Source organism: Athene noctua, chromosome 28, assembly GCF_965140245.1.
Source record: "Athene noctua chromosome 28, bAthNoc1.hap1.1, whole genome shotgun sequence".
In the NCBI taxonomy this organism is placed as follows: Eukaryota; Metazoa; Chordata; class Aves; order Strigiformes; family Strigidae; genus Athene; species Athene noctua.
In genome coordinates, this window is record NC_134064.1 from 5,019,466 (window position 1) to 5,047,156 (window position 27,691).

The window sequence follows — 27,691 nt, forward strand, 5'->3', positions numbered from 1 at the left end:
TTTACTAACATGATCTTGGCAAACGCTTTCTGCATCCTCCTCTTCGTAGGTGAGTGGCCCCGGCGGGGTTGCCCGTGGGCCAGTGGTCGCCTTGCCTGGCAGGATGGCGGGGGGGGGGGGGGCAAGGAGGTGCCGGGGGGAGGCGGTGGGCTGCAGCGGCGGAGGGACGAGGCGAGACGCGGCAGTTAACTAGGGGCAACTTTATTTTCCTATTTTCTATCAAAGTTCAAAAAAAAGGGGACACACACACACACACACACACAACCCCAAGCGCCCCGGCGGGGCAGCCCCCGCCCCTGGCACACCCCCCCACACCCCCCCCCGCGATCGCGATCCGGATCATTGATCCTTTCTCTGCGCGGATTTGCGTTCCGGAGGGTACCGACCCCTCTCTCCCTCCCCACCCGTGTCTCCCAACACCCTGAAGCCGCTGCTGCCGTGGGTGCCGCCCCCCCCCCCCTCCCCATCTATCCCCCCCCCCCCCGCCATCCCTGCGAGTGCGTGGCGTGGAGAATCGCTGGAGAAAGTTGAGCTGGTGGCGTGTGTGTGCGTGGGGAATCGCTGTCCCCTCCCTTGCGATTCGTGCGTGTCGCGGGAGACCGGGGCTGAGTTATTCGGGAGCTCTGGTTTTGCCCCGGGGGGGGGCTCAGCCTTCCCAGGGTAGCCCCCTCCGGAGACGGGGAAGATGTAAAAAAGGAGAAATCAGAGCTCTCGGTGGGTCTGGGGTGAAAAAAACAAGCAAATAAAGGTCCTTTTTATTTTTTTTTTAAATTTATTTTTTTTTTCCTCCGGCGGGGCTGGGTGCCCGCAGGACCGTGACACGGGGGGGGGGTGTGTGTGTGTGTGCCGCGTCGTTCTGGCAGCACCCTCACCCCCGCTGCCTCTCGGATGGGGTGTGGGGGGATCTCCAGAACAATGCAGCAGCGAGCACCCCCCCAAAAAAAATAAAAAAAATCCTCTGGCGAGGTGGCCTGGGCTGGAGGAGCGTCACCCCGCCTGCGAGGACAGGGAGAAGGGACAGGGAGCGGCTGAGGGAGACTTGAAGGTTGGCAGAACAAATCCCCCCCCCCCGCCAAGCATCCCGCCGGGCGGGGCTGGGGGTGCGGGTGGACGGACCACCCTGCGTGGGGTGCTCGGCACCCCCGAGGGGGTCTCTGCTCCCCGGGTGGAAGCGGGGGGGTGACGGGCTCTGCCTCTCCCCTGTGCGCCCCCCCCTTCCCAGCACAATCCCCGGCTGGCGAGGGGAAGGGGGTGCTGAGCCCACGGGGGGGGTGGGACGCAGGGCTGAGCCCCAGTTTGGGGTGCCCTTCCCTGTGACAGAGCGTGGGGGGGGTGTTGGGACAGGGGGGCACGAGCGCTGCCTTCTGAGACAGAGAGAGCAAGGAGGGGGGCTCGGGGGGCAAGGGGGGGGCACGAGTGGGAAGGCAGTTGGGCAGGGGGGAGGAAGGGCTCTCCAGAGGGGGCCGGGGGGGGTCCGCGGGCCGTTTGTACTCGCTGCTGGACGTCTCACCCGAGAGATTCGGGGGGGACAGGGACCTCCAGGCTGCCCCCCCAAAGGCATCCAGCCCCTCGTGGGGTGGTTGCATGAAAACAAGACCCTCTGTCCCCTTCTCTGGGTGCCCCAAAGGTTTCATGGGTGCGGGGCGGGGGGGGAGGCTGGGTGGGGAGGGTGTGTGTCCATCCCCCCCCCCATTCCCCATCCACCCAGCCAGAGGAGCTGCAACACCCCGAGCAGTGGCTGCAGGGAAGGCGCAGGGATGGGGTGAGCAGGGGGCCTCATCCTGCTGCTTTCCAAAGCAGCCCCCCCATGGCATGGAGGAACCCGGGCGAGCGGCGCCCGGCACGGAGGAATCCCACCTCTTCACATCTGGGCTCTTCTTTCTGATGAGCCAAAAAAGCCCTTTGGCTGGGAGAAAGCGATCGCTACCACAGCGGCCAGGCTGGGAGGGCTGCACGTTCCTCAGCAATTATTATTATTTTTTTTTTGTGTGCGTGTGAGTCGAGTCGTGAGGATAAATATTTACCTCTAAAGCTGCCTGTGTCCAAAGGTCTCTGGCAGGACCAGTAGAAGGAAACATGTCTTACAGCTAGGAAAGAAGCAACCCAGCCTGATGCTGCTGGGGGAAGCTGTGGGAGCGAGAGGAGCGCGGGCCATCGCGGCGTTTGCTGCCTGGCTGTCGGAGGCTCGTGCATCTGCCTGCAAATCCTTGCTGTGCTCCGGCACCCCAGAGACGGCTGAGGATTAGGTTTAAATTCTCTGCAGATGTTTTATTGATATGAGTTTAGCGAGCGTGCATTTGTGAGGCGATTTCGTTTGGGTAGAAACCCCCCACCCCTGCAGCTTGCCCCTCTTGTCCAAACTCCCCACTTGATACCTCTGGGGGGGGACTGCGGAGCTTCACCCCGAGTGGGGAGGAGAGGAGGGCCCCAGGGAAAAACACCGACCCAGCCGGCAGGGCTGAGCGTGCTGCTGGATTTTGGGGGGTCTGAGTTGCCCTGTGCGGGCTGTGAACCGCGGGGAAGGGCTGTGCTGCCCTTCCTCCCCCAGCGGGATGGCTCCGTGCCGCGCTCCGGGTTCTGCTGGTGCTCCCGGCTTGGACGCGGCGCGGGGCGCTGCAGGCACCCTCCCGGGGCTGCTGAGGGGGCACGCAGCACCCTGCTCTCTGCGAGGCCATGGAAGCGAGGTGACAAAAGCCGGGAGAGCGAGGCCAGCTCACCGCCATGCATCCCTGCCGGCTCCCCGGCGCGTGGATTTACTGTTGGGCTTCACACCTTGGCACAAGCGAGCGCCCGCCCCAGCACTGGGGTGTGCGGCCGAGGGTGCTGGGGCCCCCGCTCAAGGATGGTCCGTGTGGTTCAGTGCCTTTTGCCTCAGGGCAAGGCCATTTCCCTTCCCTGCCCGCCTGCCCGCACTGATCCCTGCCTGGGAGGCCGGTGGAGCCAGCGGGGAGGCAGGAGCGCGGCCGGAGGAGAAGCTTCGGGCGGCGTTTTGGGAAGAGACTTCGTGGCATCGGCTGGAGAAGACCGAATTGGAGCTGAGACCTGGGCTTGCTCCAGTGGAGGAATGGCAGCGCTGTGGGATGGCTCTCCACGCCCGGGGGCTGGTTGCCCTGGGGCCAACGGCTTGCCGCAGGAGCAGGTTGTCCCATCTGCTGCGCTGGGGGACTCTGGGCTGGGGTTTCCTGGCGTGTAAAGGTGCAGAGCTGACCCCTTTCTACTCAGAGCACCAAAGCATCATCCATCTCATGGCCAAGAGCTGGCATTTCTGCCCTGAGGAGCGTTTGGGGACGCCTGTTTCTCCTCCACCAGGCCAGGCTGTGCGTCAGGAGTGTGCCTCCACCGCTCATGGATCCTGCCTGCCTCCCGTGTGGAATATAATCCTGAAAGGCCAAGGAGGGCCTTCCCAAGGGGCATCTGCCACCCAAAACTGGATCTAACATGGGGTGTGGGGGCTCTGAGCCAGCTCCTGGTTACCTGGACACCCTCCAGACCTCTCTGAACCCAACGGTGTTTGTTCGGGGGCATCGGCTGAAGACCAGGAGGACGGGACCTGTTCCTTGGCCTGACCACAGGCAGTGGAGGTGTTTCCACCCGGGGCACCTGCCCGTTGTCCCCCGGCAGTGCCCCGTCCCTCCTGCAGAGCCGTCTGAGCCCCGAGCATCCCCTCTCCTCTCCCCGTGGCCCGAGGAGCGTGTCCCGACCGGGTGAGGTGGGCAGAGGTGTGTGTGTGTGGCCACTTGCTCCTGTGGCCACTTGGTCCCGTGGCACGCAGGAGGCAGGGGACAGGTGTCCACCCCAGGGTGGTGGCAGGGGACAAGTCCTGCCTGCGTGGCGGGGAGCTGCTTGCTGGGGCTGAGCATCCCCTCCCCGAGCGTGGGAGCTGCCTGCGTGTCCTGGTGAGTGGGGGGGGGGCGGGGGGGGGACACGGGTGGCCCTTGTCACATGCCTGTAGGTGTCACTGTCCCCCTGCCATACCCGGCCGAGTGGCCACGGGTTGGAAAGGGGCTGGGAGTTGGAGGTTGGGGTTTGCTGTGCCCATGTGCTCTGTGTGTGGCAGCAAGAGGAAGGGGGGGCTGCTGCCCAGTGGGGGTAGGCACTGCACGAAGGGGGGGGGTCTGCCTCTGCATCACCCTCCGGGGCAGCCGAGGTTGCCCTCCAGGTCCCCATCGTGGCCACCTTTACCCATCCCAGGGCTTTTCTTGCCTATGGTTACAAGCTGGTAGATGGAGGGGAGGGTCGGGAGTGGCAGGGGGTCCTGCCCACCCCATCCCCATCGCTTGGCTGGAGCAGGATTGGGGTTTGGCGGGGGTCCAGCTGTGCCAATGTAGCCTGTCCCCCTTCCCCGTGCAGCCGTGATGTGATGGGCCAGTGGCTTTGCCTGGGATTGGCTTGGCAAGAATCTATTTGAAAAAGCAAAAGAAAATGAGAAAATGATAGAAACAGCATGAGAGCTGAGGGAGTGCTGGGTTGGGGGGGGAGTCCGCAGTGCCGCTTGCCAAGGCAGGGTCCAAGGAGCAGGCAGGAGCCGGGCAAGCTGGATGGTTGCCACCCCGAGGGGCGACTAGCACGGAGTCACACAGGAGGCCGTCCCCGGGAGGAAGAGTTTGTACCGAGCTGCAGGCGATCCGCGGCCCTGCCAAGCCCGAGTTCTCAAAACCCCATGAGCCAGATGCCCTAAAACCCCTGTGTCGGGCCTGAAAACGATGAGCTGCAAAATAAAACCCAAGCAGCGATGGGCGCCGAGGGTTTGGACGGGCTTTCTGCTTCCCGTGACTCTGGAGAGGTCACGCGTGGAGGCTCGTGTCCCCGAGCACCAGGGCTGGGAAAACGCCGTGTTTGTTTATTTGCCTGTTTGGTTTTAATAAGAACCAGAGAGTCCCGTGGCATCACGTGGCAGCCCAGGCGTTGGGTTAACCCTCCACCTTCCCCACCCCGCGCCTTGGGGTGCGTCACCGCCGCCGGGGTGACATCCCGCTTTGCTTCTTCAGGCCACCGGCTGGATTTGGGTGTATTTAACAGCCTGTGGTGGGGTCGTGGCTGGGGACACGTCCCGGCTGGGTGCAGGTAGGGTGGAAGGAGCCCAAAGGCAGCTCTAACGCCGGGGAGCAGCAGGGGTGATGTCTGGGGGTCCCGGGGAGGGGATACAAGGGTTCGCCCCACCCGCTCGCCCTCCCTCACCTCTCTGTGCCCTCGTCTCTCCTTCCCCCCCTTGCCCTCCTCGCCCAGATGAGATCCTCCGCTCGCTGGCCGGCCCCCCGTCCCCGCCGGGGCAGGACCCCCATGGCTGGCGGGTGCCCGTGGACTGCGTGCGAGCCAACGAGCTGTGCGCAGCGGAGCCCAGCTGCAGCTCCCGCTACCGCACGCTGCGGCAGTGCCTGGCCGGCCGCGACAGGAACACCATGCTGGCCAACAAGGAATGCCAGGCGGCCCTGGAGGTGCTGCAGGAGAGCCCCCTCTACGACTGCCGCTGCAAGCGAGGGATGAAGAAGGAGCTTCAGTGCCTTCAGATCTACTGGAGTATACACCTCGGGCTGACCGAAGGTACGGGGCAGGGCTCCGAGGGGTGGCGATGGGGTGGAGGGTCCTGACCCAGCTTGGCGTTGGGAAGCTCTGAGGGCACCTTGTTGTTCTAATAAAAATGGGGTGAGCAGCGCCCTAGGCTGCGCGGGCACCCCAGGCACGGCAGGCGGTCCCCCCTTTTCTCAGAGGATGCTGGTGGGGGCCGGCCTGGGAGCTGGTCTGCTCAGCGTGGGTGCAGGGCAAGGGAGAAACAGGCTGGGGGCTGTGTTGTCAGCAAGAGCTGGTCACTCTCATGGCAGAGATGTTGTGCCCAAGTCTGCGGGCACCTGCGAGCCAGGACAGGGCTCCCTTCCAGCTGGGCTCCCTCCCTCCTGCCAGTCCTAGGGGAGGAGATGTGCCCAGGGGGTGCAGAGGTTGGGGCAGGGCTTTGTGCCTCGGTGCCAGCTGTAGGGATCTGTTAGGGTGCAGAGGTTGTCGTGGCCCCCTCCCAGCCCCCCGTTAGCCCTGGCTTCGGGGGGGTTTGTGGGCTGGGGAGCAGCGGGGAGGGTTTGCTGGGGTCTCGCCTTGCGATGCACCGGAGCCAGCCAGAATTGCAGCCGGGTGAAGGAATAAATCAGAAGCTGGAGCAGTGCGGGTAATTGAAATTGGATTTTGCTGGCCCAGGGCTGGTTTGTTCACTGTAGGCAGGGTTATCTCCTGCCTGAAGGCAGGGGGAGGCAGCGGGCTTCACCCTCTGGCCCTCACCCCTCTGCCGGGGCATCACTGGGGCTGCCCTGGGCGGTCGGGCTGCTGGTCCAGGGCTGCAGAGGGGCAATTTGCTGGGCTCAGAGGAAGGACCTGGCTGTCGGGGGCTGGGCTGGGGCTGGGCTGGGGCTGGGCTGGGGCTGGTGGGCTTTGCTTTGCTGTCCTGTCACCCCTGCATGGCTCTGGCAGCGCCCGCCTGGCCCCAGGCTGGAGAGGAGCAGAGCCAGCATCAGTTTAACAGTATAGATCCCTTTAATGGGCTTAGGACTGTCTCTGCATGTGGAAGCTCTTAAATCCGGGCTCAGCTTCTGCAAAACCGCCTGTACGGGAGCCCCAGGGTTGTGGCACAGACCTCACAAGGGCACGTGCCCGCCTGACCAGTGGCAGCCTGCGAGCAGACAGACTCTCCGCCACCCGTGGCACCAATATGGGCAGCTTGGCCCCTGCTTGCACCGATGATTTGGGCCTGTAAAACCGCCTGCTCCTCTGCTGGTTCCTTACCCCAGCTGGAAGCCACCTCCTTCAGCGGCTTCAGCTGAAGGGATTCGTTTGCTGGAGCCGGCGGAGGAGCCTCCGTCCCTGGCAGCCACGTTCCCGCAGTGGGTGCAGGTCTCTGACCCCCCCCGAGCCGGGATCCAAGCCGGAGGAGGTGATGGTGGTGCTGGGAGGGCTTTGGGCAAGGATGCAGGGAGCTGTACCTGAGCGTGCACCCCCCGGGGCGAAATTACCTTCAAATCTGGGTCAGCAACTGGGACTAGCAGCCTGAAAACCAGCCCAGAGCAGGAATTACTGCTTAATTGTTTTCTACCCCTCATTAGCAGCCTTCATTCAGCAGTTTCAGAGGGCTTTGCAGACATGAATGAAGGATGCTTTACTGCTTGATGGGTACTCCAGGACCTGTACCGGGAGGAGGAGGAGGAGGTGGTGGGAAGAGAAGTGATTATACCAAGTCTTAAGGAGAGGTAGAAGCTTTGGGGAGATGGAGCAGCTCATAGCTTTAACGGGCATAAACCAGCGAGTGCAAAAGCGATGAGGAGCCCAGGGTAGACCCTGATCTTCTGCCTTTTAGCAAAAGATGCTGTGCCCGGTGGCCTCCCAACCAGCCTCTTGGCTGCAGGAGCTAACCTGTCCCTGCCATTAAGGAGGACTGTTTTCACTCCAGCCTCATTCCTGGAGGTTAATTGCATCTCAGTGAGCTCAAGAAAAGTCCACTGCCCTTTTAATGCTCAGTAATTTTCCTAGCAAGCAGCAGGATTCAGCTAGTATTTAATTATTTATTGCATTGGCAAAGCAATATACCGGGAGGTTACAGTGTTTCCTAAATGCACTTTAATAAAGGTGCTATTTGTCATCGGAGCGTTAGGAAACCCGGCGAGGCGAAGGGGCTTTGACCCAACGTGGGAGGACTTCGCAGGCTGCCCGGAGCGTGTTTCCTTCCCCGCGAGGAGCAGCCGCGGCAGGAGCTGCCCTTGGCCCCGGCGTGGGCTCTGGCTCCCGTGTCCCGTCACCCTGAGGGTGGTGGCAGGGCCAGACGCGGGGTGATGGGCTGAAACCCCACAGCCCGACCTGGCCATCCCAGTGGGGTGTCCCTGGCCTGGGCACCCAGCTCTGCCCTCCCAGATTTCTAAGGAAGGGCGCAGAGGAGCTGCTGGGCTCGGAGCGAGCCCTCCCGCACCGCTCCCCGCCTCTGAATGAGCTCGTTTTCCAGCGCAAGGATTCAAGTGGCTCCTTAATTACACGGGATAAATGCTGCTGCCTTGGGCTAATAATAACTGGGCAGAGCAGGCGTGGGCTGAGCCGTCCAGGCTGCCGGGTCCGTCCCCAGGACACCCAGCGAGGGCACCCGCTGCGGGCAGAGATCCGCCGGGCGCAGCAGGGATCGATGCCCTGGGCCACTGGTCAGCCTCTGACTGGGGTTTTCAAAGTCCAGCCATTGATTATTTTTATTTTATTTTATTTTCCTGTGGCTGCTGGGGTTTGAGGGGAACGTTTCCTCTCCCGAGAGCCGTGGCCAGCTCTCCTGAAATCAACATTTTCTGCAGTCCCACGAAGCAAAACCACCTGGTTTTGCCCTGAAATCAGAGATGGGAGAGAGGAGGTTTGCTCCCAGCCTGGGGACAGACAGAGGGGCCGTGCTCAGGTTCCCTCTGGAAAGTGCGGATTGTGATGGATGAGCCCCTGGGGTGCAACGTGGGTGGATCAGGGGTGGGGAAGCTCCTCAAGGCTCTCCGTTTGGGTCTGTATCCCCCCGCTGGAATATTTCCCTTTTCCCAAAGTACATCAGAGGCAGAGCGGAGTGGAAAACAATCTTTCCAACATTTTTTATTTTTTTTTTTTAGGCAAATGCTTTTTTTTTTTTTTTAACAACAATAAAACAATCCAGAGTTGAGTCTAGACCCTAAAACCTTCAGCTCGCAGCTGGCCCAGACTCCTCGGACGTCGTCACGAAACATTGACCTTTCAAATCTAAATTCCCTCAACTCTTGAGGTCAGTTTGAGCGCAGCCGCTGCCAAACCTGACTCACACGAGGAGCTGAGCTTGCGGCAGGCACCTGCCTGCCCGACCACAAACTCCCAGCCAGCAAGAATTAAGCTGAGTTGGTCCAAAATGTTTTTTTTTGTTGTTGTTGTTGTTCCAGGGTAGCACTTTAAAATGCTTTTTGGTTTTCCCTTTGCAAATTGCAGATTGCCACACTGCGGGAGGGGGATGCCTGCGCCTGGCCGTAGCCTCGGTGGTGGCTGAGGTTATTCGCTGTGGTTTTTAATTTGCTTTTTCTCCCCCTTCCCTTTCTTCCCTCCCACTCTAGGAGAAGAATTTTATGAAGCTTCCCCCTACGAGCCGGTCACCTCTCGTCTCTCTGATATATTCAGACTTGCTTCAATTTTCTCAGGTAATAAAAGCAACATGCTTCCGCTGTTTTATCTTCTCTTGCCCGTGAACGTAGACCTGCTCCCGAGCTCCCTGGCAAGGAAAACACGCAACTCCTTCCACCGTGGTTTGATCCTTTGCTCCTCCAGCTCCTGGGGCCGCTCTCCTGCCCGTCTCCTCTCCCATCACCCCGGAGCCGGTGCCTTGAGCATCAGTTGGGGGTGACACGTGGCCCCCGCAGCCAGCCGGGGTGCTGGAGCCTGATTGATGGGAGCAACGTAGGGGATGGTTCCCTGCTGGGGTTTGATGCCCTTTGGGACAAATTCTCTCTGTTTCAGACCTTCCTGGTGGGATCAGCCCTGGCTGGGAGCGGGTGGGCCCCGGCTGAGGCGGGGGCTGGCTTTGAGCCCCTGCCCGGCGGTGGTGGCAGAGCCACGGGCCGCAGCCTCCTCCTTGGGGGTCCTGTTCCCCCCCCCAAGCTGCGATTTAGGTTTTTACCTTTTGGATTCAGCTGCTTCCAACCGTGGGCTTCTATGGAAGAGCTGAGGTGGGCTGGGGAGCCTGTAATCCCCTCATTTGTCTTGGACGTGTCCCCTCGTGCAGCCAAGTGTCACGGCGTTAGGCAGAGCAGGAGGGGGAGGCTCCGAGGGTCCAGACCCTCCCACTGCCCGGCTGTCGCTCTGTGTAAAGTGTTTTGTTTTCTGGAAGATTTGGGACCGGCAGGACACCCCGTATGTGGGGAAGCCGAGGGGGGGGACCCTGCTTGCTGTCCCTCCCGGGGGTAGTCGGCCTCAAGCTGAGCTACAGGCTGTGTCTGGGGGAAGGATGCTGAGCCCTTCGGAGCATCTCTCAGCCTCCTCATCCTCCTCCTGGGAACCCAAACTCCACCACCATCCTCAGGAACTTTTTTTTTTTGCCATCTATTTCCATGACAACCCTCCCTGCTGCCACCCCCCCCCCCCCCCCCCCGTTTTCAAATTAGGTCAGCAATGCCTTGGCGTCTCCTTGCTCTTTCTCCTCTTAACCCTTTCCTCAAAAGCCGCCCACCGCTGCAGGGTTTCACCCATCTCTGCGTCCCCAGATCTCGTGGTGGCACCTCGGGGACCCCGCAGTGAGGCCGTGCCCCCCCCCCGGCCCTGGGCTGTGCAGCCCTGCCCACAGCCACCCCGGCTCCCCTGGGGACACCTCAGAGGGGGACCGTGACTCCCCATCCCCTCGCTGCTGTCACCCGCCGGCTTTTAGCTCCCGAAACGAATTTGCCAGGCTCCCTCCGGGGAGCTTAGCACCAGTTCAGGATGACGATGCCACCCCCTCCCGTCTCCCGCATGCCTTTTTGGATTACATTAGCGTCAAGGAAATATTTTAGCTTCTGGAAAGTATGAAAAGCAAAGTGTCTGGAGTGGGGGATTAAACGCTCATGGGTTGATTTATTCATAAAAGCAAAGCGAGAGGAGAAGGAAGCCTGTCTGGCAATTTTGGGGCTGGGAGAAGAGGGGAATTGACAGGTTTTATGCTCCGGGGTTGTGCTGGAGCCATCGGGGTGGCCTCGATGCTTCTTCCACCCCTTCTCCATCCCCCTCGCGCAGGGCTGGAGCGGTGGGAGCGGCGAGCGGTTCCCCCCCGGGACCCCCAGCCCTGACCCGGAGCCCAAGCGATTGAAGCAAATGAGCTGTTAGTGTTGTTTCTCGATAACAAGGCTGAGGCAGAGCGCCGCTAATTGCCTGTGGGGATAACGGAGGGATTACTTTACCTTTGGAGAAGGAAGGGGCTGTGTAAGCGAGGAGAGCGGCGATGCTGCTCTGATTTCTCGTGCCCTCGATGGGCAGCCTGCTGAGACCGGGGGGGTGGGGGGGCTGGTGGCACTGTAATTGAGCATCACAAGCAAACACCCCGAGCAAGCACCGCAGCTCTCCCCGCACCGGGGGTTTGGCCCTCCCAGACCCCTCCGTGGAGCAGAACATGGCGGGCTGGGCCGGCAGCCAGGATGCTCTGCAGTGCCAAGGGGTGCCAGCGCTGGCCCCGTGGAAACCACGGCCTGTGGGGAGGAAGGAGGAGGCTCCGGGTGGGAAACCAGCCCCACGCTGTGTCTCTGCCCACACGGGCACCAACCCACAGCAGCAGCACCCCAGAGGCGGGCGGGTGTCAGACCCCCGGCCTCGGCCCACACCACGCACACAGCACGGGGTGAGCTGGCAGCAGCGCTGCCTTCCCCATCACCCTCCTCCTCCTCCTCTGCCCTGACCCCATCCTGCACCGAGAGGCCTGAGGGGACAGCTGGTGGCACCAGGCCTCCCAGCACGGTTCCCTCCCCGGCTCCTTGGCCCCCGTTTCCTTCTCGCCTCATGAAATTTTCATGCTTGTGCTTTATTAATGAGCTCCCCAGAAACCCTGCACTTTCAAGCATCGGCTCTATTAAAATGCATCCAGGTCCCTGCAGGTCTCGGGCAGGGCAGGAGCGATGCTCTGGAGGATGAGGCAATTGGGCGGCGCTTTGCACAGATCCCGCGTTTGTGCCGGAGAGCTGCCGCGCTGGCTGGCAACCTTGCTCGCGGGGCTCGGAGCCAGGGCGGCCACCAGCACCCCTGGGTGCAGAGGGTGCTCGGTGCATCCCCCTCAAATTCCAGAGCTCGTCTGGGCAAGGAGAAAAGAGCGCAAAGTGTCCCCCAACCTCTGTGAGTGTCTTTTGCCCTTTCTGCTTCTCTGACATCAGTGTCATGAGCTCTTTCCATCCTTAGCCCTCAGCTGGAGGGACCCGGGCTGCAAAGTGACGATCCCAGCCCCATCCTGTCTTTGGGGCTCAGCTGCACAGGGAGCGTGTGAAGCCTCGAAGGACTTGCCCTCCCCTCCTTTCCCCCCCTCTCATGGCTTTATTCCTGACAGGGCTTCTGGCCCGTTTGCAGAAGGAGCAGAGAGGAGGCTTCTCCCCCCAGGGCAGCGCCTGCTCGTGCTCTGACCATCCGTCAGCTCCAACATCTCTCCACTCAGGCGACCTTCTTGCCTCTTGCACTATTTTTCGAGGCGGATTTACTTCTAAATCACACATCAGAAGTGTTCACGTATGTCTCATCAAACTCTCCTGTCCCTGGTAGATCTCCACGGGGGGGGTGCTCATCGGTGTGATGACACGTTGAGAATTTGGAGGACTCTCTCAAACAGCTTTACTCCCCCGCTACCTCCTCCAGCTCAGGGGACATACCAGGGGGTGCTGGCCCTGCTGAAGGGGACCCCGAAGACCCCACAGTTGTCACAACATGGGTCAGGACTGGTGCCACCAAGCCCCCAGCAGCTGCAAATGTCCCCCAAGGGCAACAGGATGGAGATTGGCACCAGGGTGGGGGGGCTTCCAGCTTCACCTTTGACTCAAGACCCCTTGGTGTAGGCAGTGCTGTGCTGGCAGCTCCCAGGATCATGCCGAGTTGGATAAAACCATGGGAAAATGAGACAAAATCGGGTCCCGTGCTGCAAATGACACCCCAAAATGCTGCTCACCTGCAGGGCAGCCCCCGGGGGCAGATGGGGAAGGCAAGGGGAGGTGGGGATATGCTCGCCCAGGCAGTTGCTTGCCATTTGCTAATTAGCAGGGCCCTACAAATGTGTCTGTTAGGGACCTCTCCTCGATGCTGTCATTTCTCTTTGCCTGCAGAAGCTGGGAGACAATGGAGGAATCCACAGGCTTGGCTCGGGGTGGGCTGTGAAGGGGAAGAAATCAGGGATGAGATGACTGGTGGAGTCGGGAGTTTCTGAACTAGCACCTGGGTTGCTGCTGAGGGCAATCCATCATTTTGACAAAAAAAAAAAAAAAAAAAAAAAGAAAATTCAGCATTTGTTCCCGTGCGGTGGTTTGGCTTCGTCCATCCTCTGCCTGTTTTATCTGCTGACAGTTGGGATTCCCGGGACGCACGTGGGATCGGGCCGGTGCCCGGCTCCAGTGGCAGCCTTGTCCCCATTTGTCCCTGCCCTGGGGGGGGGACAGGCTGGGGGTGACCCACTTTTGGGGAGCCCCAGGAGAAGATGTGGGGGCCAGGGGGGCCCTGTGCAGCTCGGCAAATTATTCTGCTTTGGAACAGGTTGAATAATTAATAATTATTCTTTGAATAATTGATAAGGCAAAAAAAAAATTGCAAATTCATGGCATGAATTATGCACCGAAGACTGTTTGACCAGGTCCCCCTGCTGCAATCGGTGCACATTAACCCTTCCCGTGCTGGAGGAGGACCTCCAAATCGTGCAGGGGGGATGGGGGTGAAGCGGGGGGGCACGGCAGCAGCGCGTTGAGCCCCCTCCCCGCTGCCTGCAGGGCAGGGCCAGGCTGTGCCGGGGATGCCCGGGGTCACACCGATGCCGCAGCATCTCCCCATCCCTCGGTGCCACTCTCACCCCTTCTCGCTCTCTGGGCAGGAATGGACCCCGCCACCAACTCCAAAAGCAACCACTGCCTCGACGCGGCCAAAGCCTGCAACCTGAACGACAACTGCAAGCGCCTGCGCTCGGGCTACATCTCCACCTGCAGCAAGGAGATCTCGGCCACCGAGCACTGCAGCCGGAGGAAATGCCACAAGGCGCTGCGCCAGTTCTTCGACCGCGTCCCCAGCGAGTACACCTACCGCCTCCTCTTCTGCTCCTGCAAGGACCAGGCTTGCGCCGAGCGCCGGCGACAAACCATCGTCCCCTCTTGCTCCTACGAGGACAAGGAGAAGCCCAACTGCCTGGATCTGCGCAACACGTGCCGGACGGATCATCTCTGCCGGTAAGGGCTGCGCCGGGCTCCGCGCCCTTCCCGCTGCCCCGGGGGCACCCGCAGGCTGGAGAGGGGAGGGCCAGGCTGGGGGGCCATGCCTGGCTTGGCAGTGCTTTCTTCTTGCGTGACCCTCCTCCGAGTTTATGGGTTGCCTCTTCCCAACGCCGCGTGGCACTCGCTGGCTGGGCCTCCTCCGGGAGCAGCGGGACTCTGTGTGCAAAATGGGGCAGATTTATTGGGTTTTGGCTGCTCGTGGAGAGGCTGAGGTGCGGCCTGGAGTTTGGTCTCTCGTCGCTGTGGGGTGAACCTTTGGGTTTGTGCAGGGCTCTGTGTGGTTTGCCAATGTGGGGGCTGCCAACTGAGCCCCCCCCCCCCCCCCACACCTCATCCTGAGGTCTGATCTGCTCTGAACCCCCACCCCGTGCAAAACCGCAGCTCTGCCCTTCTCCGTGGGCTGCGGTGGAGCGGGGGGCAGAGCGGTGGGGCAGAAGCAGAGCAGCGGGGCTGGAGCTGCCTTTCTGCTGTGAACGGTGGAGCTGAGCCCCTGGGGGCTGCGCTGGCTCTCTTCCCCACCCAGGATCACTCTGTCTCCCCAAGCTGTGGAGGGGGTGAACGTGCAAAAAGCACCGTGGCAGCGGGGGCACCCGTGCCCTGCGAGCAGCAAAATCCCTCGGTGTGCTTCCAGCATCCCCAGCGAAACTTCATCGCTGGTGAAATCCGCTGTCTTCCCCGTGGCAGAGCAAAGTTGGGAGATCAGGCTTTTGTTCCATTATGAAACTCATTATTCATACGGCAAAAAACCTCCCGTCACCCTCCGGGGGCTGGATCGGCCTCATAAAGAATATGTTTCCTATGAGGAGGAGGGTCTTTTTGCCATCAAGGTGATGGAGTTTCCCAGAGCCTGGTGGTGAAATAAATAAATAACACAGCTTCAGGTCTTCCTCCGGCTGCAAGCGAATGTGTTTGAAATGTGGGAATGTGGCTTTTTATCAAAAAGTAATACAATAAGCCAATGTCTATGAATAAAAGATACCAGGGCTGTGCCGAGTCGTGGCCAAATTAATGGTAGCACCTTTCTGACAGGAGGCCTGATGCTCGCTCAGACATTAAATGCTGCGGATGCATCCGCTCGCGGAGGGGAATAACCCGCATTAGCAGCGCGTTGAGGGGGACCGGAGAGGCCGCGGAGCTGCCGAGCATTAATTATAAACCCGTTCCTGCATGAAATGAAATTCTGCCAGAAAGAGGTGAAACAGCAAAGGGGGAGGCGTGTGGCAGCTGCTTGGGCTGTTTGCTCCGAGTTGGAAATGCGTTTTTCCAGGGAGGTTTGGGCCTGCCTGGTGGCTCTCGCTCTGCAGAGCACCTGAATTTGGTGTTTATTTGTGTGTCCAGCTTCGGGCGCTGGTTTGCAGAGTTTTGCCTTCACCTCGGCTGTTTTCTCCCCGTGCTGGGGGGTTGCAGGGCGGGGTGTGGATGCACCCTCGGATCTGGGCTGACAAGATCCCATCCCATCCCCTCCCGCGCGGAGGGGGGGCTCTGGCAGCATTCCCCAAGGCTCAGGCAGGCGGGTTTGCTCCGAACGCCCCGTTAAAAGCTGTCGCATTAACCAGGCTGGGGCACTGGGGTGCAAGACGGGGTTAAGAGCCTGCGGCGGGGAGCATGCGCCCGGGGAGGCTCGGAGATGCTGCCACGCTCCAGCAGCTCACTTGTCCTCCTTGTGTTTGCAGCTGCAGAAGTGTTTCAGAGCGGTGACCTACCTAGGGTGAGCCGTACCTGGCACCTGAGCTGAAGGGGGGGGGGGAGAAAAAAAAAAAAAAAAGAAAATATTTTTCTCCAGTCATGTTGCGTTGCAAGCAAGAGAGGGTCTGGCTTCTTTCTCCCTGGCTTTTGGGATGGCGAGGGCTCTGGAAGAGCCTCCTAGCAGGGGCTGTGCGTGTGCTGTGCCTTCCCTGGGCACACGCGCAGGCTGTGGTTTTTGGTCCCTGCTGCTGTTTTCCCCCCGCCTCCATCTCTATCTGGAGGTCTCCTGCCAGCGCATCTTCCCCGGGGGTGGAGAAATGGCCCCGCGCGTGGTGCCTGGCTCACACACGGGCATCACCTCCCCTTGCCCGTGGGAAGGATGAGGAGGAGAGCTGGTCGAGGAAAACCATCGTCAGAGCCTGCTGCCTGCCATGAGCTGCCCGATATCCCGTGGCCGTGAGTCCGTCTGCCCCGGCACTGCCCAGACACGGGCAGGGAGTCGCAGCACCCATGGCTTTGGGTCCAGTTTCCCAGTTTAGAGTTGGGCATGGATTTACCTGCTGGCTGAAGCCCTTCTCCCACAGCCTCAGCTCCTCCTCTGTGCACATTCCTGGCATTTCCCAGCTGCTCCAGGCTGAGAGAGCACCCAGGGAGCCTGGAAAGCCCAGGCTCAGGAGCTGAAGGAAATCTGGGCTGTCTAACCACCTCGTGGGTAGCACAAACTCCTCCGGCAGCTTCTGTTTGCACTTTGTCAGAGGGTTTTGGCTGATGTGGACGCGCCACATATTTCAGGTGGCTTTGGCTTGGTGCAAGGGGGTCTCGGTGATGCAGAGGGTCCTAGAGACAGCGCTGCACCCCATGCAGGGATCTACAAACTCTGCTGCATGGCTCCAGGACCCCGTGGGATGCTGCTGGTCCAGCTCTGGGCTTCTACAAAAGCCCCACGGAGGGTGGGTTTTCATCCATGTGCCAGCTGGGTGAGGTTTTTTTTGGCGTCCCCTTGGCTGAGCGGCTCTGGGCTTGTTCTGCAGGGCTGCCTGGTACTGGGAGGGGGCTCTCCTCTCCCCTGCCTCCCCAAGGCCCTCTGCTTTTATAAATAACAAAGCATTGGCAAGCAGCCCTTGCCAAGATCATCACCAGGTGCCGGGAACGTGTATAAATAGCGTGCGCAGGCTTTGTCCTCCTTCCCACGGCATCTGCACCCACCAGCCTCCACCCAGGAGCAAGTGGGTGTGAAACCCCTCCATGTCCCATCATCCCGAGCCCCTGCTGGGGTCTGCCATGAGCTTTCCCTTCGCTGCCTGTGCTTATCGGCCCGGCATCGCGGAGTGATGCTCGTCCTCCTTATCAGCACACGGGACTGGTAAGGGTATTAAAACTCAGAAGCAGATTGGCAAGCTGCTCTGAAACCCAGCGGTGACAGGAGATGAGATAATGCTCCTGCACGAGCTGTGAACGTAATTAAGCCTCCTGGCTGAAGGCCTAATGAATGGCAAAGCCCTCTCTACCGGGATAGGACTTTGCCAGGAGGTTTTTGCTGCCATCTCGCCGCGGGTCGGTGCCGAGATGGGTGAAGGGGGTTGCCCCTCGTAGGGGCTGCTGCTCCTGCAGGACACAACCCACGCCGAGGTCACGTTCCTTCCTTCCCACGAGAAGCAGAGGAGTTGGGGGAGAGGGCAAATGAATGGCCCAGCATGGAAAACAGTCGTTCTGGGGGGTTTCATGGCTTTCTGCGGCTGCTTTCCAGCGGCACAGGGCTGGTGGTTAAATGGTTGTTGAACACCAGCTCCTGTCCCATCAGTGGCCACAAAGCTGGGGAGATAAAAGCCACCAGCTCTTCCATCACGACCGAGTGGTTCTGCAAGTGGCTGTTTTCTGAGCGCTTTGGACCAGGGTATTTTAACCAGTGCTCAGCGTGGAGCAGGGTCCGGATCACCCGGGGGTCCCCTGTGGTGAGGAGGAGGGTGCTGTGCGGCCCCTCCATTCTGCATTGCCCTTCTGAGCTCAGGTCCTGGTCCTCCAGACGAAGCAATTCAAATGGCCTTGACCTGTGAGGCTGCTAAAAATCACCTCTGAGTAGCCCCAAGCCCCTTCGCCCGGCTCCCGACTGCGAGAGCAGCAGCAATCAGGCCCAGATCGCTGCAATTTGTGAAGCTTTTTGCGCCGGGAAGCTTTTCCCGGCACAACAGAGGAGCCCGACAAACTCCCTGAGCTTTGTGCCTGATTGCAATGGACAGGTTTTAGCTCCTAGAATATAAAAACCTTTTTGCAAAACACTAACCTCAGCTAAGGGGAAAGGGAAGGGAAGGGGAGAAAAAGAGCTGATTTCAGCAGCTGCAGTTTGCTGTATTTTTCATCTTGCATCAGCAAGTCGGGAACACAAATAATCTGGTCTTATATGCTTCAGTGATGCTGGTGCTGAAGAATTTCCCAGCCTCCACTGGCTGTGGCTCCTCAGCATCCAAAAGTAGGGTGATGTGTCATTTGCTTGAGTTTTCTCCCCATTTTCAATGGATTTATGGCTGGGGGTGGGGATGGATCCTGCCCAGCTCCTTGCAGGATGCCCGTGGCTGTGTCCCTGGGCCAGGTGCATTTCTGCACGGCAGAAACCATCTCTCTTTGGCTGGGGTTGGGCAGCTGATTCAGGAGTGATCCCCCTGGGGAGGGGAAGCCTCGTTTCCTCACCCGAGGATCCACGAGGGAGGCTTGGCCTGGGGCGTGCGCAGGAGAAGGAACGGATCCAGGCTGGCTTGGTATTGATTAAACACCAAACATGGGAACAAAACGCTTTGTTTTTAAACCCACGTCCTCGTCTTCACGCCCTTTGTTTAGCACAGACAAAACGCCATCTATAATGGATGTTTCCTTGATAAACAGCGGAGCGGCAGCTCAACTTTCTCATTACGGCGTGTAATGAGAGCAGCTCAGAAGTAAGGCTCAGCTGTCCACAGAGCTGTCTGGGAAGAAGAAGAAGAAGAAGAAGAAGAAGAAGAAGAAGAAGAAGAAGAGGAAGAAGAAGAAGAAGAAGAAGAGGAAGAAGAAGAAGAAGAAGAAGAAGAAGAAGAAGAAGAAGAAGAAGAAGAAGAAGAAGAAGAAGAAGAAGAAGAAGAGGAAGAAGAAGAAGAAGAAGAGGAAGAGGAAGAAGAAGAAGAAGAAGAAGAAGAAGAAGAAGAAGAAGAAGAAGAAGAAGAAGAAGAAGAAGAAGAAGAAGAGGAAGAAGAAGGGAAAAATGCTGCTGGATTTATCAGCGGCTCTGGGAGCTGGTAGAGAGGAGCAGTGCTGGGGCCTGGAGGGGGACAGGGCACGATGGGTCCACTGGGCAACCTGCTAGGAGAAGCCTCCAAATCTGACCTTAAATTAGCAAATCTGCAAAGGTTGGTGGTTTTGGCTTCCCAGTATGGGGGGGGACAGAGGGAGGGGGCTAGTGGGGCAGCACCCCCCAGGTACCTCGGCTCTGTGGGGACCCTGTGGGCACCCAGGTGCAAAGGTGGCTGGAAGGGATCTCTCAGCTCCGTGGCCACTTTGCTCAAGGCTAACGGTGCTCTTAACACAATAATAAGTCAATTCGCACTGAATAATTAAATAGAGAGCCTTCATAAGTATTGACTTAATGTGACAGCAAGTCTATACTGACTCAGGGTTTGCTTATGTAAACACAATCTCCTGTTCGGCTTAGTTAGCAGTTCAATGAAATAGAACAGTCCTTCAATTAAAATCAAATGATGCGTGTGTTTAATTCTTCCCTTCTCTTGCCGGGTAATGATAGGGTTTGAGCATAGGCAAGAGGATAAAAAAAAAAAAGAAAAAGAAAAAAAAAATGTCTTTCAACTGCTCTTATCTATGATGAATCTAAATGTGATGTCCTAAAAATACATATGGATAACTAAACTTCGTAATTAACGGCTCCTAACTTAGCAGTTGGGCTGTTGGCTGTTTGTCCTCATTTTTTTTATTCCCTTCTTGCTGGCTTAGCTCTGCTCACTCTAATTTGGGGGTTTTTCTCCTTTGCTTCGCTCTGGTTCGTTCTGGTTTTGCCTCTTTCCTGCTGCCCCCATCGCCCTGGGCAGGGTGGGGGGTGGCTGTGGGATGGGGGACCAGCACCCATCCTGCCGAGCGCTGCTCCGCTACAGCAGAGAGATGATTTTTCACTAAAAGTAGCGATAAAACCCTCCTGGCTTATACCAGAACAGGTGACTCAAGTCTCCAGAAGTGGCAGATAACTTTTCCTGGATAAAACAAATATTTCCATTGATTTTTTTTAATTTTTTTTTTCCCCCCCTGTGAACTATTAACTAGCTTTGGTAGAAGGTCATCCAGAAAGTGGAGTTTTACTCCAGCTTCCCCCTCATTTCTGTAGCTGATCCCCATCCCCAGGGCTCTTTGAATTACTCGATCACTGTTCTTGGTGTTTGAGGCTAATTTTTTTTTTTTTTTTTAATCTCAGCATCTCCTGGCTTTGAAAGCATTCGTCTCCAGCAGGACAAGCAGGCAGAGCAAGCGTTGGGAGGAGGATGCCCAGCGGGCCCACGGGTTTTTCATGTCTTGCTGAGTTTTTCCATGTTGTCGCAGCTTCTTGAACATCCACTGCTCTGCAGGGGTGGGGGGGGAGGCGCGTTTCCAAGCCGCCTCTCCATGCTCATGTCTATTAAAGCCATTTTTCCTTGGTCCCTGTAAATTGCCTGTGAAAAACACGTCTTGAGTAATCTCCGCATCTCGGATATTTTCTGCATGAAATATTCAAGAGCCTGATACTGTTCGCTTTGATGGGTGGTGAGTTATTACCAGCGCTGGGCTTGGACTTCTCATAGGCATGCGGTGATGGGAACAATTAGCACCCAATTAGGCACCTTGCATCTGTTCTGGGGATTTTTCTGCTGAAAAAATTGCAATGCACCAACAAGCGGAAAAAAAAAAAAAAAATCAAAAAACCCAATCAAAAAAATCCTCTGCTGTGTAGGTAACTTTTAATGTCAGAGCGAGGGTGTCTTGCTGGCGCTGGCAAGCTGCTGCTGAATTCTTGCACGATAACAAGGGTAGGAGAGGAGTTAGCAGCCAGGAGCTGGCGGGATGGGTCCTCCAGCAATGCACGGAGTCCCCTAAACTATACGGAGAAGCTGTATGTGCCGGGGGTATATGTGCATCGGGGGGACCCAGCTCCCTGAGAGGCATCTGGAGTTGGACAGCGAGATGGAGAGGAATTAAAACCCCCAGATTCCTGGGGCTGCCTCCCCTTGGCATCCTTCTGGTCTTTTCACCCAAAAATCAGATATATTTTGTAGATGCATCAAAGAGAAGCAGCTTGTAACCCCCTAACTTTGAGATCCAGCGCTTGGACCGGGTTTAGGATATGATATATGTGTGTATATATAATTAATTCTTGTTAATCCCTTTTTCACTCTTTTTTTTTTTTTTTTTTTTTGACTTGGAGACCTTTCAGGAAAATAGCGTGCTGGCTGAGGCTGCGCTCTGCAGCTCCCCGCGCCGTTGTCCTCCTTCCCCGTCCCTGCCCCAGCTGCCAGCCCAGCTCTTCCCAGCCCAGGTCTGGCCTTTGCAGGCGGAGACTGGCCAGACCCACCTGCTGCCTCGAGCTGCCAGCCAGCAATTTGGCACCAATTCCTCCCGTTTCTGCTAAGATGGACTTGGCTCCCTCTCCTTTTTTTTGCCCAGGCACTTAAAAGCAGAAATCTGAGAAGCCATGGGCCGACTCCAGTAAGGTTTATTCCTGGCAGTTAGAGTCTCATCCAACGACTGCAAACTCATTGTATACAACGGAAAGAGTGACATCTGGCTTGGATATTCTGGAAAGATTACCAGCTGGCTTGTCATGTATTATGAAAAGAATAACATTTGCCTTAGAGGATGCTACAAGCCAGGAGCAGGGCCCCGGGGAGCAGCGTGACAAATTTTCATGGCGCTCGGTGATGAACTTGCCACAGTTCTTTAAGAGAATTGACGTGCTTTCGCCTCTAATTTGGGGAGAGGGGAAATGCTGTCGGAAACTTTATTTATCTCCCGTGGAGGGGAGGAGGAGGGAGTCCAAATACCTTCATGCGATGGGGATCTTGTGAAAGGAGCGGAGTTGGAGCTTTTCTGCTCTGCAACGCCCACCCTGGGCTCTTCCTTCTGCTCCCACTTTGCAAGTGGGGAGCAACACCCCTCGACCCAAGGCTGGTTTTGGCTGCAGGGAGGGCTGAACACTGCAAATGTCCCCTGGCAAAGCTTTTCATGCACAGCTCCAGCGAGGGAGACCTTGTGCTAAGAGCTGAGCATGAGTGCAGGGTGGGAGACCCCAGCCTCCCTCTCTGTACCACTGTCGTAGGGAGTTTTTCTTTCCTCATGTGCTAAATCACTAGAGAACAAAATAAACGTGAGTCTGGCGAAAACAACCTGCTCCTGGGATGGGTGAGGTTTTTTTCTAGGAAGGAGAGGGAGAAAGTCAGCTCTTTGTCTCACACATGTCACAGGAGAGCTGCAGAATCCCCTTTTTTCCTGAAATCGGGGCTTTAGGCCAAGCCCATCCTCCTTCCTCGTGTCGTGGAGCTGTTGCCCGCCCCCCCCAGTTGCATCTCTCCCAGTTGCGTTATTGCTATTTATTAACATCCAACATGTAGAAGAGCACAGCGGTGCCCGGGAGTCCTGTCTTCTCCTCGGGAGTGCTTGAATAACCCAGATGAAGAGGCTGACCTTGCCCTGGAAATTTGAAGCCTGTTGGGAGGCTGTAAGTGGGTCAGGCAGCTGGTGTAAGTGGGAAAATAATCCAGTTCATGCCTCTGGCAGACTGTCGGCAGGTGAAAACCGAGCACGACCTGCATGCCCAGCCGTGGGAAGCGGCAAAAAGAAGGTACCAAATGCACGGGCAGTTCTCACCAAACCCCTGCCTCGGCCAGGGAGCTCGCTGGGGGGTGATCCTGGGGTCCCCAAAGGACCAGGGAGCCCCCAGAAGAGGCTCAGCTGCTCCACAAAGCATCAGTGGCTGTGAAACCCCGTGACTTAGAAAAAAGCCTCAGCCACGGGTGGCTGGAAACAGCAAAAGTCTCCAGGAAACCGCTGCGTTCCCACGTGGAGCATCCAGTGCTGCGGTCCAGCTCCGAGCAGCTGTGCTTTATTCCCGCTTACGTCCTTTCCCCAGGACATAGCCCAGGAAAACGCAGTGGCCTCTTGGCTACAGGCTCAGCAGCAGCATCTCTGCTCCCCCCAGCCCGGCTCTGGCTGCGTTTCAGTGGTACCTGCCCCCCGCTCCCTTAGTGAGCTCGAGATTCCGGCGTGGTGAAAAGTGCCGGATGGATGTAAGGTATCGCTGCAGATCCCTTCTGCTTCATTCAGTCACTGCTTCGTTTGTTCTTCCCTTTAATTTGATAAAAACCTTCTGAAAACAAGTCGTTCCTATTTTTAAACAAAAATAACAGTTTCTACCCTTTATTTCCATCAGTTCTTATGGCTTTAGGCAGGTACTGTTGGATGATTCAATCACTGGTCGGACAAAGACGACATTTAATTAAGAAGGAAGGAAAAGGAAGCTAAAGAAAGTAATGTATGCCTTCTTTCTATATGAAGAGTGGAAAAAAAGAGCTGAGGAGGTTTTCTGTTGCGAAATGCAAGGTCTCATCTACAGTGTCAGCAACTTGGCTGCTTCGCAGCGATTCCTCCCTGTGATTGAGATCCAGCCTGGGCCACAATTCAGCCTCGTATCTGTTCGTTTAATGACTGAGTCAAATTGGGAAACTGCAGCCCATCCGTCCTTCCACCTGGTCCATCTGTCCATCTTCTCCATCCTTCCCGTTCCTTTAGCCTTCTACCTCAGTGATTTGATCCATCCCAAGAAACAATCCCCAGAGCGTCACGTGGAAAGTGTGGGTTTGGCTCGGCAGAGATGGATTACTGATACACCTGGAAATAATTGTGCTTCCATCCCTCCTTGCTCTTTTTCTGGGCGTTACACCGAGCAGTGGGAGGAGAGGAGAAGGGGTAACCAAGCCAGCAATCGGAATGGAAATCAGCTCCTCTTGTCCCTTCCTATTCCTCCTGGTCCTGCTGGTTGTCCCTGTCACTGCTCTTTCTGCCTTTGCTCTGCCCCAGAGCCGAGGCTGGCAGGAGGGCAGGCAGGAATGGAGGAGGAGGGCAGGCAGGGATGGAGGAGGAGGGCAGGTAGGGATGGAGGAGGAGGACAGGCAGGAATGGAGGAGGAGGGCAGGCAGGGATGGAGGAGGAGGGCAGGTAGGGATGGAGGAGGAGGGCAGGCAGGAATGGAGGAGGAGGGCAGGTAGGGATGGAGGAGGAGGGCAGGCAGGAATGGAGGAGGAGGGCAGGTAGGGATGGAGGAGGAGGGCAGGCAGGAATGGAGGAGGAGGGCAGGCAGGGATGGAGGAGGAGGACAGGCAGGGATGGAGGAGGAGGACAGGCAGGAATGGAGGAGGAGGGCAGGCAGGAATGGAGGAGGAGGGCAGGCAGGGATGGAGGAGGAGGGCAGGCAGGGATGGAGGAGGAGGGCAGGTAGGGATGGAGGAGGAGGGCAGGCAGGGATGGAGGAGGAGGACAGGCAGGGATGGAGGAGGAGGGCAGGCAGGGATGGAGGAGGAGGGCAGGTAGGGATGGAGGAGGAGGGCAGGTAGGGATGGAGGAGGAGGGCAGGCAGGGATGGAGGAGGAGGACAGGCAGGGATGGAGGAGGAGGGCAGGCAGGGATGGAGGAGGAGGGCAGGCAGGGATGGAGGAGGAGGGCAGGTAGGGATGGAGGAGGAGGGCAGGCAGGGATGGAGGAGGAGGGCAGGTAGGGATGGAGGAGGAGGACAGGCAGGGATGGAGGAGGAAGGCAGGTAGGGATGGAGGAGGAGGACAGGCAGGACACGAGCGTCTCAGCCCCTGGGGTCTCTGTGAGGCTTCCTCTTGTTTTTTCCTTTCTCAGCTGCAGAAGAAGAAAGGCGAACGTAAACTCCAACCTCAGGCATTTTAATTGCGCTCAAAGCTTTAACATTTCAGGGGGAAGATAAAAACAAGCCGTGAAATTTTACAGTCGTGTAATGACACCGGGAGCAGCGCGGCCAAATGAGGTTGTGAAGTTTATGGTGTGCTCTGCCAGTTCAGCAGCGCTCGGAAGGGGCTGGGGAGGTGGGGAGGGGTAAAGGGTGGAGGAACGAGGGTCCCACGCTTGGGGGCTCACCCCCCCTGCCACGGGCAGGCGCCTTGTGACCCTCCATCAGGCTGCGGCAATGGGAGGTGGGACAAGAAGTTGCACCTCCTGCGTTTTGATCTCATGTAGATCTCCTCTCTCTATCTCATTTATCCTCTTTTCTTGCCTTTATAATTTTAAAATGTTGCTCCTCGCTGCTGAGTTGCTCCGTGCTGGGAGCGGCGGTGAAATCCTGTCCCTCTCCCTCTTGCTCTTTGCACCCAGGTCCCGGCTGGCTGATTTCCACACCAACTGCCAAGCCTCCTTCCAGTTCCTGACAAGCTGCCCCGGGGACAACTACCAGGCGTGCCTGGGCTCCTACGCGGGGCTCATCGGTGAGTTCCAGGGGGTCGGGGTGGTGAAGGGTCTCTCCCACCGTGGCCCCTCATCCCTCTTCCTTCTCCTTGCCCGGGAGCAGGCTTTGACATGACGCCCAACTACGTCGACGCCAGCACCACCAGCATCACCATCTCGCCCTGGTGCTCCTGCAAAGGCAGCGGCAACATGGAGGAGGAGTGTGAGAAGTTCCTCCAAGACTTCACGGAAAACCCCTGTCTCCGTAAGGCGCTTCCCTCTCCCCCTCCTCACCCTGCCCCATCACCACCGGGGTGCATCCCTTCCCCGCCCCTAAACATCTCCTGCCCCCAGGAAATGCAATCCAAGCCTTCGGCAATGGCACCGACGTGAACCTCTCCCCCAAGAACCCTTCACCCCCTGTCACCCTCCCGCCGAAGACGGAGAAGAGCCCAGCCCTGCCAGATGACATCAACGACAGCAACACCATGTATGACACAAGCATCATCACCACCTGCACCTCTGTCCAGGTACAGAATCATCCCGGTTGGAAAAGCCCTTGCAGCTCCTCCAGCCCAACCACGACCCTCACCCTGACCCCCCCCAACTCCCCCAGATCCCTCAGCTCTGTCTCAGCCCGACTCTTCAACCCCTCCAGGGATCCCGGGGACTCCCCCCTGCCCTGGGCAGCCCATTCCAACGCCCAACAGCCCCTTCTGCACAGAAATCCTTCCTCAGAGCCAGCCTGACCCTGCCCTGGGCAGCTTGAGGCCATTCCCTCGGGGCCTGGCGCTGGGGCCTTGGCTCCAGAGACTCATCCCCCCTCTCTGCCCCCTCCTGGCAGGGAGTTGCAGAGGGCCAGGAGGTCTCCCCTCAGCCTCCTCTTCTCCAGACTGAACCCCCCCAGTTCCCCCAGCCGCTCCCCAGCAGACCTGTGCTCCAGACCCTGCCCCAGCTCCGTTGCCCTTCTCTGGCCACGCTCGAGTCATTCAATGGCCTTTTTGGGGTGAGGGGCCCAAAACTGAACCCACTCACCGAGGGGCGGCCTCACCAGGGCTCAGATCCCTTCCCTGTCTGGGTGACTGCGTGCGGCCTCATGTTGTTTTGCCCTCTCCCCTGCTTTAGGCAGGGGCCCAGCAAAGACCTGGAACTGCCTGGGGAGAAGGAATAAACCCTTTTTCTGGCCTTTTGCAAAGCTTCTTCAGGCTTCAACACCAGCCACGTGCTCTGAGCCCCCATTTCCAATCACCCCCCACCCTTGCAGGGTGGCTCAGTAGCTGCCAGGGGAATCTGGGGACCCCAAAGCTCGGGGTGTGAACCCTGGGCAGGACCAGCCAGATACCTGCCCTAAACTTTTCTCTTTCCTTGTCTTCAGGAGCACGGCCTGAAGCTAAACAAGTCCAAAGAGCAGAGCTTGTGCTACTCAGAGGTATGTCTGGGGCAGGGGAGAGTGTGGGGTGGGGGGGTCTCGGGGCTGGGGAACCACTGGCTTCACTGACCGGAGGGTGAAAATAGGCATTTTTCAAGGTTGGCTGGTTTTTCCCTAAAAAGGGCCTTGTTGAAACCCTGCTCTCCCCTCACCCACAGACCCAGCTGACCACGGACATCATGCCAGACCAGAAGACATTCGTGGACCAAAAGGCGGGTGGCAGCCGACACCGGGCGGGCCGGATCCTGCCCATTGTGCCCATCCTCCTGCTGCTGCTGCTGGCGTTATAGAGGGGCGAGCAAGGCAGCGGCCGGCGGCACGGGGACGCTTGCACAAGCGCGCACAAGCGCGCACCCGCCGGCACGCTCGGCTCTGCCTCCGTTCCTGCTGCGGCGACGGGGAAGGGAAGGACCAGCTCGTGCTGGAGACTCGTGTCGAGCCCCGGCACACCGGGCAGCAGGAGGACCCTCACCATGCTGGGAAACTTTGGTGGTTTTCTTCCTATTTTCATTTTTCCTTTTTGATTTTTTTTTTTTTTTTTTTTTTGGGTCTTTTATGGTGCGTTGGGTTTCTTTCCTAAAGCAGGAGGCCACGGCTTGTGGCGAAACCCCCCTCCCGTGTGCCCTGCAACAGAGATTCAGAGCTGCAAGCGGCACTGGGGAGGGAAAATAAACGTCGAGCAGAGCTTTGGCAAAGGTTATTTGCAGGACTCAGCCCGGGTGCGCTGGGGTGGCTGCGGGGACGGCGAGGTTTCCGCACCGGCGCATCCCGGAGGATGGACGTGCCGTCGGGAGGCTCTTCTGCATCCTCTGAGGGGACTCACTCGAGCTCTTGACATTGTTATTGGGGTGGTTCTGTTTTTTGTTTTTTGTTTTTTTTTCTTTCCCGTGGTCAGCGAGAGTTTTAAAATGGAAGAGAAAAGAAACTACTATTCAAACGTTGTGAGGTTGTCCTGATGTTTTCTATCTGTCACTTTGAGGGGGAGACTATTTTTTTTTTAATTTTTTTTTTTTTTTAAATCTTCGTCTGGTCAAATTTGGGCTGGGATGGGATCTGACCCATCGGTGGTCAGAAACCTCTATATGTTCCTCTCCGTTTTCTTTCTTTTATATATACATATATAGTGTATGTATATACCATTCACCTATACCTACATATATGTATGTATATACATAACCATATACATCTACAG

The 27,691-nt window shown here is 57.9% G+C and overlaps 1 protein-coding gene across 4 annotated transcripts; it reads left to right on the forward strand.

Moving 5' to 3' along the window:
* GFRA2 (GDNF family receptor alpha 2) lies at positions 1-27,691 on the forward strand. Of its 4 annotated transcripts, none has more exons than XM_074928441.1 (9): positions 1-49; positions 5,227-5,541; positions 9,072-9,158; positions 13,529-13,880; positions 25,002-25,111; positions 25,195-25,335; positions 25,425-25,600; positions 26,446-26,499; positions 26,664-27,691. In XM_074928441.1, the coding sequence occupies exons 1-9, from the start codon at positions 10-12 to the stop codon at positions 26,787-26,789; spliced, it is 1,401 nt and encodes a 466-aa protein (XP_074784542.1). In that variant the 5' UTR covers positions 1-9; the 3' UTR covers positions 26,790-27,691. The 4 variants fall into 4 exon arrangements, with proteins under 4 accessions (XP_074784542.1, XP_074784541.1, XP_074784543.1 ...); XM_074928440.1 differs by having other exon boundaries at positions 9,072-9,155; positions 13,532-13,880; positions 26,658-27,691; XM_074928442.1 differs by lacking the exon at positions 5,227-5,541 and having other exon boundaries at positions 10-49.

Bases quoted from the DNA above. Each gene is read 5' to 3' on its own strand.
- GFRA2 (XM_074928439.1), top strand. From the start codon at position 5,118: ATGTCTGGGGGTCCCGGGGAGGGGATACAAGGGTTCGCCCCACCCGCT. The intron at 9,156-13,531 runs GTAATAAAAGCA...CTCTCTGGGCAG, and splicing joins ACTTGCTTCAATTTTCTCAG to GAATGGACCCCGCCACCAAC. The intron at 25,601-26,445 runs GTACAGAATCAT...CCTTGTCTTCAG, and splicing joins CCACCTGCACCTCTGTCCAG to GAGCACGGCCTGAAGCTAAA.